At 35.7% G+C, this 19,861-nt stretch overlaps 1 protein-coding gene across 6 annotated transcripts in view; it reads left to right on the top strand.

Annotated features, from left to right (window-relative positions):
• Window positions 1-19,861, top strand: part of LOC110636028 (DNA topoisomerase 3-alpha) — a 122,509-nt gene that overhangs the window by 45,594 nt on the left and 57,054 nt on the right. For 5 of the 6 annotated variants that reach the window (XR_002491269.2, XM_021785545.2, XM_021785542.2 and 2 more), the window contains 4 exons: window positions 663-752; window positions 1,240-1,344; window positions 12,949-12,983; window positions 14,588-14,717. Coding sequence is in view for 5 of the 6 variants with exons in the window: in XM_021785545.2 (XP_021641237.1) it covers window positions 663-752; window positions 1,240-1,344; window positions 12,949-12,983; window positions 14,588-14,717 (360 nt within the window). In the remaining variant the exon portion in view is untranslated. The remainder of the gene's footprint in view (window positions 1-662; window positions 753-1,239; window positions 1,345-12,948; window positions 12,984-14,587; window positions 14,718-19,861) is intronic. The other variant, XM_021785544.2, reaches the window with a different exon arrangement.

Here is a 19,861-nt window from a genome sequence, read left to right as displayed (position 1 = left end):
ATAGTCACCTTAGATTGATGACCTGCTCTGATACCATGTAGAAAGAGATGATTCTCATTGATTTCAATTAATCTGTACATGGGTATATATATACAATTGATTCCTATAATTGTGTTCTACTAATTAGGAAGAAATCCTAAATAAGAAATCCTAAGTAGGAGTACAGAATACAGAATATACAGAGAAATAATATAGTGATTGACTTTCCATAACAAACGCAAACAACTGGGAACGTGAAAGTTAGGAATGTTTCAGAAAAAGAATTGGGACAGAAGCAGGGGCACACTGTTTGTAGTTGACGACTGCCATGATGTTGTTTAGTTTGATATTGTTTTTTATTTTTTTTTCCTTTTGTATTTTTCTTTCTTTTGGAATTATTTAAACAGATACCTCATACTTATTCTTTGATTTTTACTGATAATTAATCAGCAGCTCTCTCTCTCACTCTAATTATTTTATGGATAGAATTGATAGTTTATAGTGTACTTCAAATTTTTAAATTAGTATTTTGATTCTTTCACAGCATACTATAATGACTCTGATGGTACTGAATTATAGTGGTTTTTTGCTGTTCTAGATTTTGAAATTAGTATTTTTCTTTTGTAAAGTGAATTTCAAAACTAGAAGATATAACTTATCCTATGGTTTTGGAACTGTTGCAGTTTATCCCAACCACTCTAACTCTTGATTCAGGAGTTACTAGACCACCACCTCTTTTAAGTGAAGCTGACTTGCTTGGCTGTATGGACAAGGTGAGAAAATTAATTTTTGATGAGGTGTATGTTTTTCCTATTACCCTGTCTCTTTGGTTTATTAGTTAATATGGGCCTGTGTACTTATAAAAAGTGGATCTATTTTTGGTAATTTTTTCCTCAAACAGAAAACTATGTCGGCTAAAATGTAACAACCTTTGGCAATTGGGAAAAAGTTACCAAAATTAGTTGTGAATAGAATTGAAAAATGCGAACTTGTTTGGCATTTTTTATCATTAAGGCTAGGAAATAGAGACAAAATTGAAGGGTATTTTTTTTTTCCCTCTAATGCAAAACAAAAACTAGAAGCAGAAAAAATTGGAAATAGAAAACATAAAACAGTTCTATAAGTAAGCAGACCTTTTAGTTTCTTGGACACTGATTACTAACTTATCTCAACTAAGCCTAATATGGTTTTAAACTTTTTCCTTAGACGCTGATTATGATTTCAAATTTTGATTCCACCCCTTTTTCTTGTATTTATAAGGCTGGTATTGGTACGGATGCAACAATGCATGATCACATAAAGAAGTTGCTTGATCGATTCTATGCAACCAAGGACACAAGTACTCGTTTCTCACCAACTAATCTTGTAATTATCTTTGACTCTGGCTCTTAAATTATGTACATGCAATTGCACATTTTTTTTGTGTTTAAATTTCTTTATTTATTTTTTCTTTTACCTCTTTTTAAGTTGTATCTCCTTGAATTTCCTACCTTATGTATTTATGCATAGGGTGAAAGTACGACTTGGAGAAGAATATAAGCAAATTTAGGGAATGAATAGTTGCAAGGTTATCTAGATCTTTAAGATAACTCTTCTTATATGCATATAGTTGGTTTTGTTATAAAACGCTATTGTTTGCTCTATTGAATCAATTTATGGAAGTATGGTATTTATTGCTAACAGCTATAATGTATGTAATTCCTTTTTTTTGTCTTTAGTTATTTTGAAGATTCATTAGAAACTACCTCAATAGCAGTTAGGGATATGTGCAGAAGTAGGGCAGAAACATCTTTGAGAGTAGGTATCACTGAACATCGTGAGAATTTTGGTCTTGAACTAAGCCAATAATTTTGATTGCAGTCCAATTAGAGCAAGAACCATGACAAATTTGTCTCTCCATTGTTCTTGAGTAGTAAGATTATATATGACTGCAATGAAAGAGATAAATTTGTGAAAAATCTGTTTATTTCTGTATATACTTGACTAAATACATGACTCCTATTTATATACAAGAGTTAGACTCTAATTAGGCAACTAAGTTCTCCTAAATAGAATAGAAATACTAAACAGAATAGGAATACAACAAAATCACAATTAAATCTCCTACAAATCTGCTATATAATGTATGGGATTTCCAATGATCTCCATTAAGTTGGTTCATGTGTGTTGAACATGCCCAACTTGCACACAAGGGTATGAAATAAGTTACTGCTAAAGCCTTTAGGTGATGTTTGGTATGGTGTAATAAAAGTTGTAATATAATCGTGATTACATTGCATATTTGATTACGTTGCATATTTGATTACGTTGTTTGGTAATAAAAAAATTTTATGTAATGGAATGGCAATTGAGAAAACATTAGAGAATTTGTGAATAAAGAAGAGAAATTGTGATGGAAAAGATTGATTAATTCTGTCAAGCTTGGTATGAATTTATACATCTTTGTAGAACACAAATTAGGAAGACAATGATTCTAATTACATAATTACAGCTGACTATAATCTATAATTTAGCCTAAAATACAGTAGCTAAAAGAGGAACAAATCAAGACAATATCTTAACGCTCTCCCTCAAGCTGGAGCATATATGTCATAGGCTCCAAGCTTGTTGCAAATGTATTCAATTCGAGCACCTCGAAGGGGCTGAGTAAGGATGTATTCTTGCTGATCATTTGAATTAACAAAACTAGTAGTGATGCATCCTACTTCAATCTTCTGTCTAATAAGTTGAAAATTTACCTCTATATGTTTGGTTCTTTCATGAAAGACTGGATTAGAGGTGATATAAAGAGCAGCTTGATTGTCGCATATTAACTTCATTTGCTTAAATTCTCCATATCTTAATTCTTGAAGAAGATGTTTTAACTCGATCAATTCATAAGTAGCTAGGGCCATGGCTGGATATTCTGCTTTTGCATATCTTGAAGTAGATCGCCTATCCCTGCCCAATTTGTGTTAGATTATCCAACAACCTATCAGTGACTTTTGTCCTTATATAACAAACCTTGTGTTGGAGCTCTTTTAATAGACCTAATGACCATTATATGGAGCCTGGAGAAATTAATCGACGACACTCACAATAAATGAAATGTTTGGTTGTGCTATTGTAAGATAATTTAACTTTTCAACCAATCTCCGATATCTACCAGGATCTTCTAATGGCTCTCCTTGTCTGGGAACAAGTTTTGACATTTGGGTCCATAGGTATCTACACATTTGCAGTCTAGCATTCTTGTCTCTTCCAAAATATCTAGAGTATATTTCTTTTGAGAAATAATAATGCTTGTTTTGAGCTGGACTACCTCAATTTTGAGAAAATACTTCAATCTCCCCAGATCTTTAGTCTGAAAGTGGCCGAACAAATGTTGCTTGAGCTGACATATCCCGTCATGGTCATTACCTTTTATGATAATATCATCAACATATACTACAAGAAGAATACTTTTAGCATGCTCATCATGGCGAAAGAACACTGAATGATCAGTCTCACTTCGAGAAGAACGAATATCTTTCCGAACGACAATGGGAGAGTTGTCCTTTTTGTGGGGACATGACCAGTGTAGGAGATGGTGGTGAGGCAGGAGAGGAGTCACTTAGAAGAATACCTATATTATCTGCGAAAACAATATTTGTATGTAATCATGTGCTATAAAGTGTATGTAATCATGATTACTTGTTTTTATTTTTTTTTATTTATTGTTAATACTACTGCCACCACCACCACTTCAATCTTGTTATCACCACCGCCACCATCTTGTTACCATCATCATTATCACACCACCACCACCACCACTTAGCTACTGTTATCACCATTAAGCCCCCTGTCATCTTTACTATCACTTGGCTACTACCACCATCATTACTTCACCTTGCAACCACCGCCACTATCTCACTATAGCTGTTGCCACCACCACTACTCCTTGATTGTTACTCACTGTAACTATTATCACTTATTATTAATACTATAAATAAATTAAATATTAAAATAAAAATTATCATTACATTATACTACTTAGTTTTATTTTCAACCAAACGTGTGCATTATAATATTGATTGCATTGCATAATTAATTACATTGTATTATGTTATGCTTTACCAAGCATAACTTTAGTAAAAATATTGGCCAATTGCTCCTTTATGAAGTGTTGATCAATCTCTATATGGTTTGTTTGATTATGTTGTACTGGATTGTGTATTATATTGATAGCAGCTTTATTGTCATAGATAAGAATAAACTGGCAGTTTCTGACAACTTCATTTCCTCCATTAATTTTTGTAAGCATAATAATTCACAAAAGTCTTAGGCCATAGCCCTGTATTCAACTTTAGCATTGAATCTTGCAGTCATATTTTGTTTTTGGCTTCTTCAAGTGACTAGATTACCACTAGCAAAGGTGCAATAGCCTGATGTTGACCTCTTATCATCAGGAGTCCAGCAAAATTTACATCTATAAAGGCCTTTATCTGTGTTATGGAAAGTCAATCACTATATTATTTTTTTGTATATTCTGTATTCTGTATTTCTATTTAGGGTTTCTTATTTAGGATTTCTTCCTAATTAGTAGAACACAATTATATGAATTAATTGTATATATACACCCATGTACAGATTAATTGAAATTAAGGAGAATCATCTCTTTTTACATGGTATCAGAGCAGGTCATCTATCTAGGGTGACTATTTGTTCTCACCAACTAGCTCAGGAGAGACCTTGGCCGCTGACCGGCCGTTTCGACTTCGATCAACATCGCCGGCGTCGCCTCAACCCCCTCATTCCACCACTGTGTGCTGTTGCCTGATCCAGTATACCATTAAAGGACTTATGAGATTTGGCTCTTAGATCCGATTTTGGTATTTACTTGATTTGTGATTTTGGGTTATTTTGCTGCTTTAAGCACTTTGGATTTGCGTTTCGGTTAGTTTTCTTTGTCTCAACAAATAGCAGACAATAAGAATGTTATTTTTGATGTGATTCCGGTGATGATTAAGATGACGGAACACAAACTTAATGGATCGAATTATCTGGAGTGGAGTAAGACTGTTAGGGCCTATTTGCGTAGCATTGATAAGGATGATCACCTTACTAAAGATTCACCTACGGAGGATACATGACAAACTTGGCTAAGGGATGATGCTCGGTAGTTTTTGCAACTTCGGAACTCGATTCACAGTGAGGTAATTAGTTTAATTAATCACTGTGAATTTGTTAAGAAATCGATGGATTACTTAGATTTTCTGTATTCTGGTAAAGGGAATATCTCCCGTATTTATGATGTTTGTAAGGCATTCTACCGTGCTGAGAAAGAGGATAAGTCTCTCACGGCTTACTTTATGCATTTTAAACGGGTATATGAGGAACTTAATGTATAGTTGCCTTTTAATCCTGATGTGAAAGTTTAGCAGGCTCAACGGGAGCAACTGGCTGTTATGAGTTTTCTTGCAAGCCTTCCTTCAGAGTATGAGACTGCTAAATCTCAAATTCTCTCCAGTTCTGAGATTTTCTCTTTGCATGAAACGTTCACACGGGTCCTTCGTACAGAGAGTACCCAATCTTCACAGCCTGCCAGTAGTGCTCTTATTAGCCGTAATCCAAATGGACAACAGGGTAATAGAAGAGGAAGGAGAGGAGGAATTACAAGCAACAGAAGTAATCAGCGTAATCAGCGTAATGGGGAGGCTAGTTCTAATCAGGATTCAAGAGGAGTCATTTGTTATTATTACCATGAGCCTGGCCATACAAAATATAATTGTTTGCAACTTCAGAAGAAAAATCAGCGATCACAGATGGCAAATATGGCAGCAGAGGATTCTACAGTATCTTTCTCTGAGAAAACTATTTTGGTATCTGCAGAGGATTTTGCACAGTTTTCTCAGTATTAGGCATCTCTAAAGCCTACCAGTTCCCCTGTCACTGCTATCGCTGGGTCAGGTAAATCCACTACATGCCTTGTGTTCTCCTCATCCAAATGGATTATTGATTCTGGTGCGACAGATCACATTACAGGTAATTCTAGTCTTCTATCTGCTTTTCAGTCTAATATCACTTCCTCTACTATTACTTTAGTTGATTGTTTTACTTGTGTCATGGGTTCTGGAACTGCGAACCCGACTTTATCAATTTATTTGTCATCTGTTTTGTGTCTACCAAAATTCTCTTTTAATCTACTTTCTATTACTAAACTTACTCGTACCTTAAATTGTTCTGTTTCTATTTTTCCTGACCAGTGTTTGTTTTAGGATCTTACGACGAAGCAGATTATTGGAAGAGGACGGGAGTTAGGTGGTCTCTACATTCTGGAAAATTATGTACCACGGTCGCTTGTTTGCTCCACTACCTTAACACCTCTTGAAGCTCATTGTAAATTGGGCCATCCTTCTTTGTCAACCATGAAGAAGCTGTGTCCTCAGTTTCAGTCTTTATCAGTACTAGAAATGTGAGTCTGTGTCAGTTTGCAAAACATCATCGTTTGCCTTCTGTGTCTAAAGTCAATAAACGGACTTCATCCCCTTTTGAGTTAGTTCATTCTGATGTTTGGGATCCTTGTTCTGTTACTTCTAAAACTGGATTTCGTTATTTTGTTACTTTTGTTGATTATTCTCGTGTTACCTGGTTATATTTAATGAAGAATCGTTTTGAGTTGTTTTCTATCTTTTGTGCCTTTTGTAATGAAATCAAAACTCAATTTAATATTTCTGTGCGCATATTAAGAAGTGACAATGCCAAAGAATACTTTTTCAGCACAATTTCAGTCTTATATGACACAAAATGGCATTCTTCATCAGTCTTCCTGTGTGGATACTCCATCCCAAATTGGCGTGGCCGAAAGAAAAAATCGGCAACTTCTTGAGGTAACTCGTGCTCTTCTTTTTCAGATGAAAGTTCCTAAACATTTTTGAGCGGATCAGTTTCTACGGCATATTTTTTTATCAATCGTATGCTGTCTTCTGTCCTTAATGGGGATATTCCTTATACTGCTTTGTTTTCTATAAAATCTTTGTTCCCTGTTGAATTCCGTATTTTTTGTTGTACTTGTTTTGTGCGTGATATTCGTTCACAGGCTACTAAATTGGATTCAAAGTCTCTCAAATGTGTCTTCCTTGGGTACTCCCGGCTGCAAAAAGGGTACCACTGTTTCTCTCCTACTCTTAATCGTTATCTTGTTTCTGTAGATGTCACATTTTTTGAGTCCACTTCATTTTTTCCTCAATCAACTGTGTATGAGAGTCAGGGGAAGGAGGATGATCTCTTAATATATACTGTCCAACCAATGTCTAGTCCTCTCCCACAGCCTGTTCTTTCTGTCTCTAGACCTATTCGACCTCTCGTTGTTCATGTTTATTCCAGGAGATTGGAGATTCCTGACTCAGATCCTCTACCAGCTACTTCGTTGGGAGATCCTGTATCTCATACTGATCATGATTCTGATCTAGACTTACCCATTTGTTCTTCGTAAAGGTAAACGTTCATGTACTTACCCTATCTCTTCTTTTGTTTTTTATAATCAATTGTCTTCTTGTTCTCGGTATTTTGTTACTTCTTTAGACTCTGTTCCTATCCCTAATACTGTTGGTGAGGCATTGTCTCATCCTGGCTGGTGTGCTGCTATGAAAGAGGAAATGGAGGTTTTAAATGCTAATGGTACATGAGAATTGTTGCCTTTGCCCACTAGTAAGAAAACTATTGGATGCAAATGGGTATTTACAGTAAAGGTAAATCCTGATGCTTCTGTGGCTAGGTTAAAAGCACGCCTTGTAGTAAAAGGATATGCTCAGACATATGGGGTTGATTACTCTGACACCTTTTCTCCTGTAACTAAACTTACTTCTGTTCGCTTGTTTATCTTTTTAGCAGCCACATATGATTGGCCCCTGCAACAATTGGATATCAAGAATGCTTTCCTTCATGGTGATCTTCAGGAGGAGGTGTATATGGAGCAACCACCTGGGTTTGTTGTTCAGGGGGAGTTGGGTAAAGTTTGTAGGCTTCGGAAGTCTCTTTATGACTTGAAACAAAGTCTTGGGGCCTGGTTTGGGAGATTCAGTGAAGCAGTACAGGAATTTGGTATGCAAAAGATTAAGTGTGATCATTCAGTATTTTATAGGCAATCTGAGGCTGGTCTAGTTCTCCTAGTAGTCTATGTGGATGACATTGTCATCACTGGGAGTGACTCTGCAGGTATTTCATCTCTTAAAACCTTCCTCCAAACCCAGTTTCGGACCAAAGACTTAAGATTGATAAAGTATTTCTTGGGTATTGAAGTTATGAGAAGTAAGAAGGGTATTTTCTTGTCTCAAAGAAAATATATCCTCGATTTATTGACAGAGACAGGAAAATTAGGTGTTAAGCCTTGTGGTGCACCAATGACTTCAAATTTACAACTGTTAGCAGGGGATAGTGAGTTTGAAGATCCACAGAGATACAGGAGATTGGTTGAAAAGTTGAACTACCTTAGAGTCAGTCGTCCTGACATTGCTTACGCCGTTAGTGTGGTAAGTCAGTTTATGTCTTCCCCAACTGTTGCTCATTGGGAAGCCTTGGGACAAATCTTGTATTATCTGAAGGGCGCTCCAGGAAGAGGTTTGTTTTATGGTAATCATGGGCATTTGAATATTGAATGTTTTTCAGATGCTGACTGGGCTGGATCTAAGGTTGACAGGAGGTTAACTACTGGATATTGCGTTTTTGTTGGAGGAAATTTGGTATCTTGGAGAAGCAAGAAGCAGAGTGTAGTTTCTCGATCTAGTGCTGAATCTGAATACAGAGCCATGACACAATCAGTATGTGAGGTAATGTGGATGTTTCAATTACTAGATGAGACAGGTTTTAAGACCTCCCTGCCTGTGAAATTGTGGTGTGATAATCAAGCAGCTCTCCATATTGCTTCTAATCTGGTGTTTCATGAGCGGACCAAACATATTGAGATTGATTGTCACTTTTTTCGTGAAAAGATTCAACAACAGATCATCTCAATAGGACACATCAAAACTAGAGTGCAGTTAGGCGAAATTTTCACAAAAGCTCTGAGTGGAGCTAGGATTGACTACATTTGTAACAAGTTGGGTATGATTAACATCTATGCTCCAACTTGAGGGGGAGTGTTATGGAAAGTCAATCACTATATTATTTCTTTATATATTCTGCATTCTGTATTCCTATTTAGGATTTCTTATTTAAGATTTCTTCCTAATTAGTAGAACACAATTATAGGAATTAATTGTATATATATACCCATGTACAGATTAATTGAAATTAAGGAGAATCATCTCTTTCTACAATTTGAAGATGACTATGCTTCGAAAATAGAACTCCTTTTCCAGGTGTAGATCTAAAGTATGTTAAAATTTAGAACATAGCTTCTAAGTGGGTTTCACAAGGATCATGCATATATTAGCTTACTAGACATTAAGTGCATAGGTTATGTCTGGTCTAGCATGTGAAATATAAATCAATATGCCAAGTATCTTCTGATATCTCCCTAAATCTATTGTTTCCTTAACTCCTACCTAGAATCTGTGGTTAGCTTGAATAAGAGATTCTGCTGGTTCACAACTAAGCATACCAATTTTTTCCAAGAGATCCTGTATATACTTCTTTTGAATTATAAAGATCCGTCTATCTAATATGACAACCTTTATTACTGTTATCTGCTTATGTCTGTAATGTGCTTCTTTCAAACCCCGTGGGATTAAAACAGAAGAAACTAACAATACAAATGCTCTATAGGAGGGAGACAAGGACTCTAGGAAATGAAATTGGAAATAGGGTGCTTAGTACAATCCCTCACTCATTTTCTGAGAACAATGGGTACATCAAGATCATTGATAGATGAATTAGAAGAAGGGTTAGAATTCAGCATAGAATCAAGATTAGGATCATTAAGAGTTAAAGAAGGCGCGCATATTCTTCAATGTGTTTAGGAATTGATTGCAGTGATGCTAGTTGATCAGGAGTATCAAGCTCAATGGTTGTATCTATTTTGTTTCCCACCCCGCTCATTCTCCCTGGAGTTTGAGGAGATGGTTGGTTCTGGTTAGATGACTGATCATCGTTGGGTTGTGAGCCAATCCTAATAGCCTCCCCCTAAGAAGCAACAAAAATCGTTCTAATGAAGAATCGTTTTATGTTACATGGTTTTATTTAATGAAGAATCGTTCTAAATTATTTTCTATCTTTAATGCCTTTTGTTTTGAAATTAAAACTTAGTTTAATACTTTTATACGCATGTTAAGAAGTGATAATGTTAAATAATATTTTTCTGAGCACTTTCAGACTTGTATGACTCAAAATGGTATTCTTCACTAGTCATCTTATGTTGATACACCATCCCAAAATGGTATTGTTGAAAGGAAAAAATCGATATCTTCTTGATGCATCTAGAGCTCTTCTTTTCCAAGTGAAGGTTTCTAAATATTTTTGGGCTGATGCAGTCTCTATAGCATGTTTTCTTATTAATCGTTTGCCAACTTCTGTCCTTGATGGGGACATTCCTTATACTGTTTTGTTTTTGTCTAAATCTTTATTTCCTATTGAATCTCTTATTTTTGGCTGTACTTATTTTGTGCGTGATGCTCATCCACTGGTTTCTAAATTGGATCCAAAGTTTCTTAAATGTGTTTTCTTTGGATAATCTAAGCTCCAAAGAGGATACAGGTGTTCTTCTCCAACTCTAAATCATTGTATTGTTTCTGTTGATGTTACATCTTTTGAGTTTACTTTGTTCTTTCCTCATACATCTATGTGTGAGAATTAGGAGGGGGGGGGGGGGGGGGATGATCTTTTGGTATGCATTATCAAACAGAATCCTTTTCCCCACGCTCCTTTTGTCCCAGTCACAGTCAGACCTCCTGTATTTTATGTTTATTTAAGGAGATTGGAGACTCTAGACTTAGATTCCCCACCAGCTTCTTCATTGGAAGATCTGGTTACTACCACTGGTCATGATCTTGCTATAGATCTTCCTATTGCTCTTCACAAAGCTAAACGTATGTGTACTTACCCTATTTCCTCTTTTGTTTCTTATGATCGTTTGTTTTCTCCTTCTTGATATTTTGTTACTTTTTTAGATTCTATAATTATCTCTAAAATTGTTGTTGAGGCATTATCCCATTCTGGCTAGTGTGCCCCTATGAAAGAGGAAATGGAGGCCTTACATACAAATGGTATGTGGGAACTGGTGCCTTTGCCTAATGCTATTGATTGCTAATGGGTGTTTACAACAAAGATGAATCTTGATGGCTCTATAGCGAGATTAAAAGCACGTCTTGTGGTTAAAGTATATGTTCATACATATGGGGTTGATTACTGTGATACTTTTTCTCTTATAGCTAAACTAGCTTTAGTTCGGTTGCTTTCGCACCAATTAGATATGAAAAATGCCTTTCTTCATGGTGATCTTTAGCAGAAGGTGTGTATGGAGCAACTACTAGGATTTGTTGCTTAGGGGGAATTGAGTAAAGTTTGTAGACTTTGAAAGTCTCTTTATAGCCTAAAACAAAGTTCTCGGGCTTGGTTTAGGAGATTCACTGAAGCAGTATAGGATTTTGGCATGCAAAAGAGCAAGTGTAATCATTTAGTGTTCTATAGGCAATCTAAGGCTGGCCTAATTCTATTGGTAGTGTATGTTGACGATATTATTATTATCGGGAATGACTCTGCAGGTATTTTATCCCTTAAACATTTCCTTTAGACCCTGTTTCAGATAAAAGACTTCGGCTTACTTAAGTATTTTTTGGGTATTAAAGTTATGAGAATTAAGAGAGGTATCTTCTTAGCTCAGGAGAAGTATGTTGTTGATCTACTAGTAGAAATCGAGACATTAGGTGCTAAGCTTTGCAGTGCACCAATAATCCTAAATTTGCTACTTGTATTAGAGGATGGTAAGTTGTTTGAAGATCTAGAAAAGTGCAGGAGGTTGGTAGGTAAGTTAAACTATCTTACAGTAATTCGTTCTAATATTGCATATCCGATCAGTGTGGTGAGTTAGTTTATGTCTTACCCAACTATTGCTCATTGGAAAGTTTTGAGACAAATCTTGTGTTTTATTAAGGGAACTCCAGGACGAGGCTTATTATGTAGTAATGATGGGCATTTGAATGTTGAGTGTTTTTTATATGCTGATTGGGCAGGTTCTAAGGCCGATAGAAGGTCAACTGCTGAATATTGTCTTTGTTGGAGATAATTTGATGTGTTGGAGAAGTAAGAAGCAGAGCATAGTCTTAATCTAGTGTTGAATCAGAATACAGAGCTATAACACTTCAAAAGTTGATGAGCACTTCAAACTTAAAAGATTTTCTGGTTCTCTCTAATAGTCCCATATGTTAGCAATCATTGGTAAGAAAAAGAAAAAAGTTTGTTACTCTCCCCTTACAAACTTTAGGCCAACTTGTAAGTTCTACCCATAGACCTGTAATGCGATCCCTAACAAGGTACCCTAACAAACTTGTTATCACTGAAATGCCTTCTTCAACTATTATTTTCATCTTTTATGTTTAGAATATAGCTAATCTCATGAATGAAATTTTATTATGCAAGTCAATAGATGCAATTAGTTATATTGATTATATTCTAACATTGGTAAGCTATTTTTGAAACTTCTACGGTTGATGAGCATTCAATCATACTCATTTCTACTAGATGATATGGATATGTTGTCTACGGTTGATGAGCATTCAATCATACTCATTTCTACTAGATGATATGGATATGTTGTCTTACAAGCTTAAAACACTACTTTCTTCATTGATAACTTGTGTTTTATTCTATTTCTTTCACAATGCTTCATTTAAATTGTAGTTAGGATTTGTTAAGGTTCATTTTTAGTTGTTTCTTAATTATTCTTTCAAATTACAATGTAAATGAAGCCCACCTTTTTGGTAATTGTTAATTAGAGATAGCAAATTGCTATGATATGATTTCTTAGCTTTTCATTCAATCTTTTCTTTATTGATTATGAGTTTAACATAATTTCAGGGTAAAGCTCTAGTTATGGGATATGATGACATGGGGTAAGTAATTCACTTCATTTGGGAGTTTGGAATCTTTTTTCAATATTGGCCTTATATGGGTAGTTGATACCATACTTGTTACAGTTGTACATTAGGTTTTTTATTTGGTGACATATGTGGCGTGTTATATGTTCATACATAGTCAAATGGAATTACTTATATCAATTGTATTTTTTTTTTTAAATACCTAGTTATTTGAAATGTAGTTAATCAACCATTGTTGGTCCTGCTTAAAGCAGTAAGTATTGACGTGATCCTCCCTTAACTTCTTTGTAGCATGGAGCAACCACCATCTAGACTAGGAGCCATGCACTTGTGCTTAATAGTTCAGTAAATAGTTACTAAATTTCCTCCCTTCTGCTCCCTGATTGTACCACAAATTAGGACATGTGTCCAGTGCATTTCCACATAATAGAAGAACATGTTGCAATTTTCTCATTTTTCTTGGATAAATTTTAACAACTGTCCTTGAACTTATATAGTTGTAACAGTACAATCCTTTAACTTTAAAATGTAACATAAAACCCCTAAAATTTCAAATTTTGCACAGTAAAATCCCTCTTTCAATTATTGATTTTTCAGTTAGAAACTTATGTTAATAGTTCCCGCATGGCACTTAGTCAACATTTCTCTCTCCTCTCTTTGCAAAGTGTAAAATTATTCTCTTTACACATAAAAAATTATTCTGTCTATAGAGAGAAAAAAGATTCAATTTACACATGGCTTAAGAGAAAAAAGAGAAATACTGATTAAGCTCTATGCTGGAACTGTATAGGTTAGCATCTAATTGAAAAACAGGTAATTAGAGGTTAGAGGGATTTTATTGTGCAAAATTTGAAAGTTGATGAGGTTTTATGTTACATTTTTAAGTTGAGGGACTGTAACGTTACAACTAGATGAGTTCAGAGACAGTTGTCAAAATTTATGCCTCCTTTCTTCTCCTTTCTTCTTTACTATTCCCTCCGTCTCATGATTGGCTTCTATTTTCACACTGTTTAAAAAAATGCATTTAACATAGTTAAGGTAATAAATTTTGTTTAGTGTTTTCTTAATATGTCCTCCACTCATATTGTTGCATTAAAGCATTAAAAAAAATTAACTAACTCATATTATTGAATTATTCTTGAAACTAATGGATTTTATTTTTCAATGTATATTAAATAGTAGGCATATTAGTAAATTAATAAAGAAACTATTATTCTAAAGAAAGAAAGTGGCCTATAATACATATATTAGCTTTCCCTTTTTGTTTGTTTTATCAAAACCATATTTCTTGTTCATTATTTTCCCTATCATAAAGTTTTCAAGAACTCCATTTTAGAGGTCTAGATCATGCACCATTGCAAAAATAGAATGTGGGATAAGGAAACTTGTGATTGCAAAATAACTCCCGAAATAATAAAACCATTTTTTACTATCAATTATTGTACGACACCCTCCCCTTCTTGCAAAAAAACCCACCCTTTACTAGGTTTCTTATTGAACAATATTTTTCCAAACTCAACATGACATTCTAATATGCTTAATTTCATATGATTTGCAATGGTCTCCAAAGTAGATATACTTGTAATGGTGTTATTCATTATGGAATTTGTCTTTCTTAGGTATGAGCTTTGGAAGCCAAATCTTAGATCAATGATGGAGTTTGACATGAAACAAGTTAGCATGGGTTATAAAAGTAAGGCTGAAGTTTTGGAAACTTGCTTGCAGCAGATGAAAAGTTGTTTCTTAGATGTAAGTTGATATTAATTTTTTGCTTAGTGAAATATGGGGTCATGCCTTTTGTTTTCTCTACACAATTACTATGAAATTGTTTTCATAACTTTATTTTTATTTCGTTCTTGTTGAAATCAAGGGCTAACGAGTATGGATTAACAAACATGGAGATAGGCTTCAAATAGGGCTCTATCACCAAATGGTTGTTGACATAGATGTTTTAGGGAGGAAAATACCTTTTGTATATTCAATGTATATTGCTGTGTGCACTTCCTTCTATTTGTATACAAGAGTTCTTTCTCAAATGGAAACCTATATACAATAGGAAACTATTGTAACAAGAAAGAACATAAAACAAGAAATAAAAAAATTGCTAAATCCTACTATATAGGAATTTACAAGATTCCATCGCTCACTCTCAAGTTGGTTCATATATGTTACAAATGCCCAGCTTGTAAACTAGAGTATGAAATAATTTACTGCTTGAGCCTTTAGTGAACACGTTGGTCAATTGTTCCTTTGAAGTCACATGAGAGACACTCAATGACGCATCCACTATCTTCTCCTTTATGAAGTACCAATTAATCTCTATATGCTTGGTTTGATTATATTAGATTGGATTATGCACTATACTGATAACAACTTTGTTATCACGAAACAAGGACAAACTGTTTGCTTTCAATAGACTTATCTCTTTGATCAATTTTCGCAACCACAATAGCTCACAAGCATCTTGTGCCATGTGGTGTTGTTTGTAGAAAGAGATGATTCTCATTGATTTCAATTAATCTGTACATGGGTATATATATACAATTGATTCCTATAATTGTGTTCTACTAATTAGGAAGAAATCCTAAATAAGAAATCCTAAATAGGAATACAGAATACAAAATATACAGAGAAATAATATAGTGATTGACTTTCCATAACATAGTGATCGACTTTCCATAACACTCCCCCTCAAGTTGGAGCATAGATGTTAATCATGCCCAACTTGTTACAAATGTAGTCAATCCTAGCTCCATTCAGAGCTTTTGTGAAAATATCTCCTAACTGCTCTCCAGTTTTGATGTGTCCTCTTGAGATGATTTGTTGTTGAATCTTTTCACGAATAAAGTGACAATCAATCTCAATATGTTTGGTCCGCTTATGAAACACCGGATTAGAAGCAATATGAAGAGCAGCTTGATTATCACACCACAATTTCGCAGGCAAGGAGGTCTTAAAACCTATCTCATCTAGTAATTGAAGTATCCACATTACCTCACATACTGATTGTGCCATGGCTCTGTATTCGGATTCAACACTAGATCGAGAAACTACACTCTGCTTCTTGCTTCTTCAAGACACCAAATTTCCTCCAATAAAAACGCAATATCCAGTAGTTGACCTCCTGTCAACCTTAGATCCAGCCCAGTCGGCATCTGAAAAACATTCAAATGCCCATGATTACCATGTAGCAAATCTCTTCCTAGAGCACTCTTCAGATAACACAAGATTTGTTCCAAGGCTTCCCAATGAGCAACAGTTGGGGAAGACATAAACTGACTTACCACACTAACGGCATAAGCAATGTCAGGACGAGTGACTGTAAGGTAGTTCAATTTTCCTACCAATCTCCTGTATCTCTCTGGATTTTCAAACAACTCACTATCCCCTGCTAACAATTGTAAAGTTGGAGTCATTGGTGCGCTACAAGGCTTAGCACCTAATTTTCCTGTCTCTGTCAATAGATCGAGGACATATTTTCTTTGAGATAAGAAAATACCCTTCTTACTTCTCATAACTTCGATACCCAAAAAATACTTTAACAATCCCAAGTCTTTGGTCTGAAACTGAGTTTGGAGAAAGGTTTTAAGAGATGAAATACCTGCAGAGTCACTCCCAGTGATGACAATGTCATCCACATAGACTACCAAGAGAATTAGACCAGCCTCAGATTGCCTATAAAATACTGAGTGATCACACTTACTCTTTTGCATACCAAATTCCTGTACTACTTTACTGAATCTCCCAAACCATGCCCTGAGACTTTGTTTCAAGCCATAAAGAGACTTTCGAAGCCTACAAACTTTACCCAACTCCCCCTGAGCCACAAACCCAGGTGGTTGCTCCATATACACCTCCTCCTGAATATCACCATGAAGAAAAGCATTCTTAATATCTAATTGATGCAGGGGCCAATCATATGTAGCTGCTAGAGAGATAAACAAGCGAATAGAAGTAAGTTTAGCTACAGGAGAAAAAGTATCAGAGTAATCAACCCGATATGTCTGAGCATATCCTTTTGCTACTAGGCGTGCTTTTAACCTAGCCACAGAACCATCAGGATTTACCTTTACTGTATATACCCATTTGCAACCAATAGCTTTCTTACCAGTGGGCAAAGGCAATAGTTCCCATGTACCATTAGCATCTAAAGCCTCCATTTTCTCTTTCATAGCATCACACCAGTGATGAGACAAAGGCCTCATCAATGATTAGGGATAGGAACAGAGTCTAAAGAAGTAACAAAACACCGAGAACAAGAAGACAATTGATTATAAGAAACAAAAGAAGAGATAGGGTAAGTACATGGACGTTTACCTTTACGAAGAGCAATGGGTAAGTCTAGATCAGAATCATGATCAGTATGAGGTACATGGTCTCCCAACGAAGTAGCTGGTGGAGGATCTGAGTCAGGAATCTGCAATCTCCTGGAATAAATATGAACAACGGGAAGTTGAGTAGGTCTAGAGATAGAAGGAACAGGCTGCGGGAGAGGACTAGATATTGGTTGGATAGTATATATTAAGAGATCATCCTCCTCCCCCTGACTCTCATACACAGATGATGGAGGAAAAAATGGAGTGGACTCAAAAAATGTGACATCTGCAGAAATAAGATAACGATTAAGAGTAGGAGAGAAACAACGGTACCCTTTTTGGAGCCGGGAGTACCCAAGGAAGACACATTTGAGAGATTTTGGATCCAATTTAGTAACCTGTGGATGAACATCACGCACAAAACAGGTACAAAAAAAAAGGGGCTCAATAGGGAACAAAGATTTTGTAGGAAACAAAGTAGCATAAGGAATATCCCCATTAAGGACAGAAGACGGCATACGATTGATCAAAAAACATGCCGTGGAAACTGCATCCGCCCAAAAGTGTTTAGGTACTTTCATCTGAAAAAGAAGAGCACAAGTTACCTCAAGAAGATGACGATTTTTTCTTTTGGCCACGCCATTTTGGGATGGGATATTCACATAGAAAGACTGATGAAGAAAGCCATTTTGTGTCATATAAGGCTGAAATTGTGCTGAAAAGTATTCTTTGGCATTGTCACTTCTTAATATGCGCACAGAAATATTAAATTTAGTTTTGATTTCATTACAAAAGGCACAAAAGATAGAAAACAACTCAGAACGATTCTTCATTAAATATAACCAGGTAACACGAGAGTAATTATCAATAAAAGTAAAAAAATAACGAAATCCAGTTTTAGATGTAACAGAACAAGAACCCCAAACATCAGAATGAACTAACTCAAAAGGAGATGAAGCCCGTTTGTTGACTCTAGACACAGAAGGCAAACGATGATGTTTTGCAAACTGACACGACTCACATTCTAGTACTGATAAAGACTGAAATTGAGGACACAGCTTTTTCATGGTAGACAAAGAAGGATGACCCAATCTACAATGAGCTTCAAGAGGTGTTAAGGTACTGGAGCAAATAAGCGACCGCGGTACATGATTTTCCAGAATGTATAGACCACCTGACTCGCGTCCTCTACCAATAATCTGCTTCGTCGTAAGATCCTGAAACAAACACTGGTCAGGAAAAAAAGAAACAGAACAATTTAAGGTACGAGTAAGTTTACTAACAGAAAGTAGATTAAAAGAGAATTTTGGTAGAAACAAAACAGAAGACAAAGAAATTGATGAAGTCGGGTTCGCAGTTCCAGAACCCATGACACAAGGAGTAGAACCATCAGCTAAAGTAACAGTAGAGGAAGTGAGATTAGACTGAAAAGCAGATAGAAGACTAGAATTACCTGTCATGTGATCTGTTGCACCAGAATCAATAACCCACTTGGATGAAGAAGAAACAAGGCATGTAGTGGATTTACCTGACTCAGCGATCGCAGTGACAGGGGAACTGGTATGCTTTAAAGATGCTTGATACTGGGAAAATTGTGCAAAATCCTCTGCAGATACCAAAATAGTTTTCTCAGAGGAAGATACTGTAGAATTCTCTGCTGCCATATTTGCTATCTGTGATCGTTGATTTTTTTTCTGAAGTTGCGGACAATTATATTTTGTATGGCCAGGCTCATGGCAATAATAACAAATGACTCATCTTGAGTCCTAATTAGAACTAGCCTCTCCATTACGCTGATTACTTCTGTTGCCTGTAATTCCTCCTCTACTTCCTCTTCTATTACCCTGTTGTCCATTTGGATTACGGCTAATAAGAGCACTACTGGCAGGCTGTGAAGATTGAGTACTCTCTGTTCGAAGGACCCGTGTGAACGTTTCATACAAAGAGGAAATCTCAGAACTGGAGAGAATCTGAGATTTAGCAGTGTTATACTATGAAGGAAGGCCTGCAAGAAAACTCATAACAGCCAGTTGCTTCCGTTGGGCCTGCTGAACTTTCACATCAGGACTAAAAGGCAACAATACATTAAGTTCCTCATATACCCGTTTAAAATCCATAAAATAAGCCGTGAGAGACTTATCATTTTTCTCAGCACGGTAGAATGCCTTACAAACATCATAAATACGTGATATATTCCCTTTACCAGAATACAGAAAATCTAAGTAATCCATCAATTCCTTAACAAATTCACAGTGATTAATTAAACTAATTACCTGACTATGAATCGAGTTCCGAATCTGCAAAAACAACTGAGCATCCTCCCTTAGCCAAGTTTATCGTGTATCATCAGTGGGTGGATCTTTAGTAAGGTGATCATCCTTATCAATGCTACGCAAATAAACCCTAACAGTCTTACTCCACTCCAGGTAATTCGAACCATTAAGTTTGTGTTCCGTGATCTTAGTCATCACCGGAATCACATCAGAAATAACATTCTTATTGTCTGCCATTTGTTGAGACAAAGAAAACTAACCAAAACGCTAATCCAAAGTGCTTATAGCAGCAAAATAACCCAAA

Source organism: Hevea brasiliensis, chromosome 10, assembly GCF_030052815.1.
Source record: "Hevea brasiliensis isolate MT/VB/25A 57/8 chromosome 10, ASM3005281v1, whole genome shotgun sequence".
NCBI classification, from domain to species: Eukaryota; Viridiplantae; Streptophyta; class Magnoliopsida; order Malpighiales; family Euphorbiaceae; genus Hevea; species Hevea brasiliensis.
The sequence above is the reverse complement of the archived record's forward strand: the minus strand, read 5'-3'. Positions and strand labels throughout refer to the sequence as shown.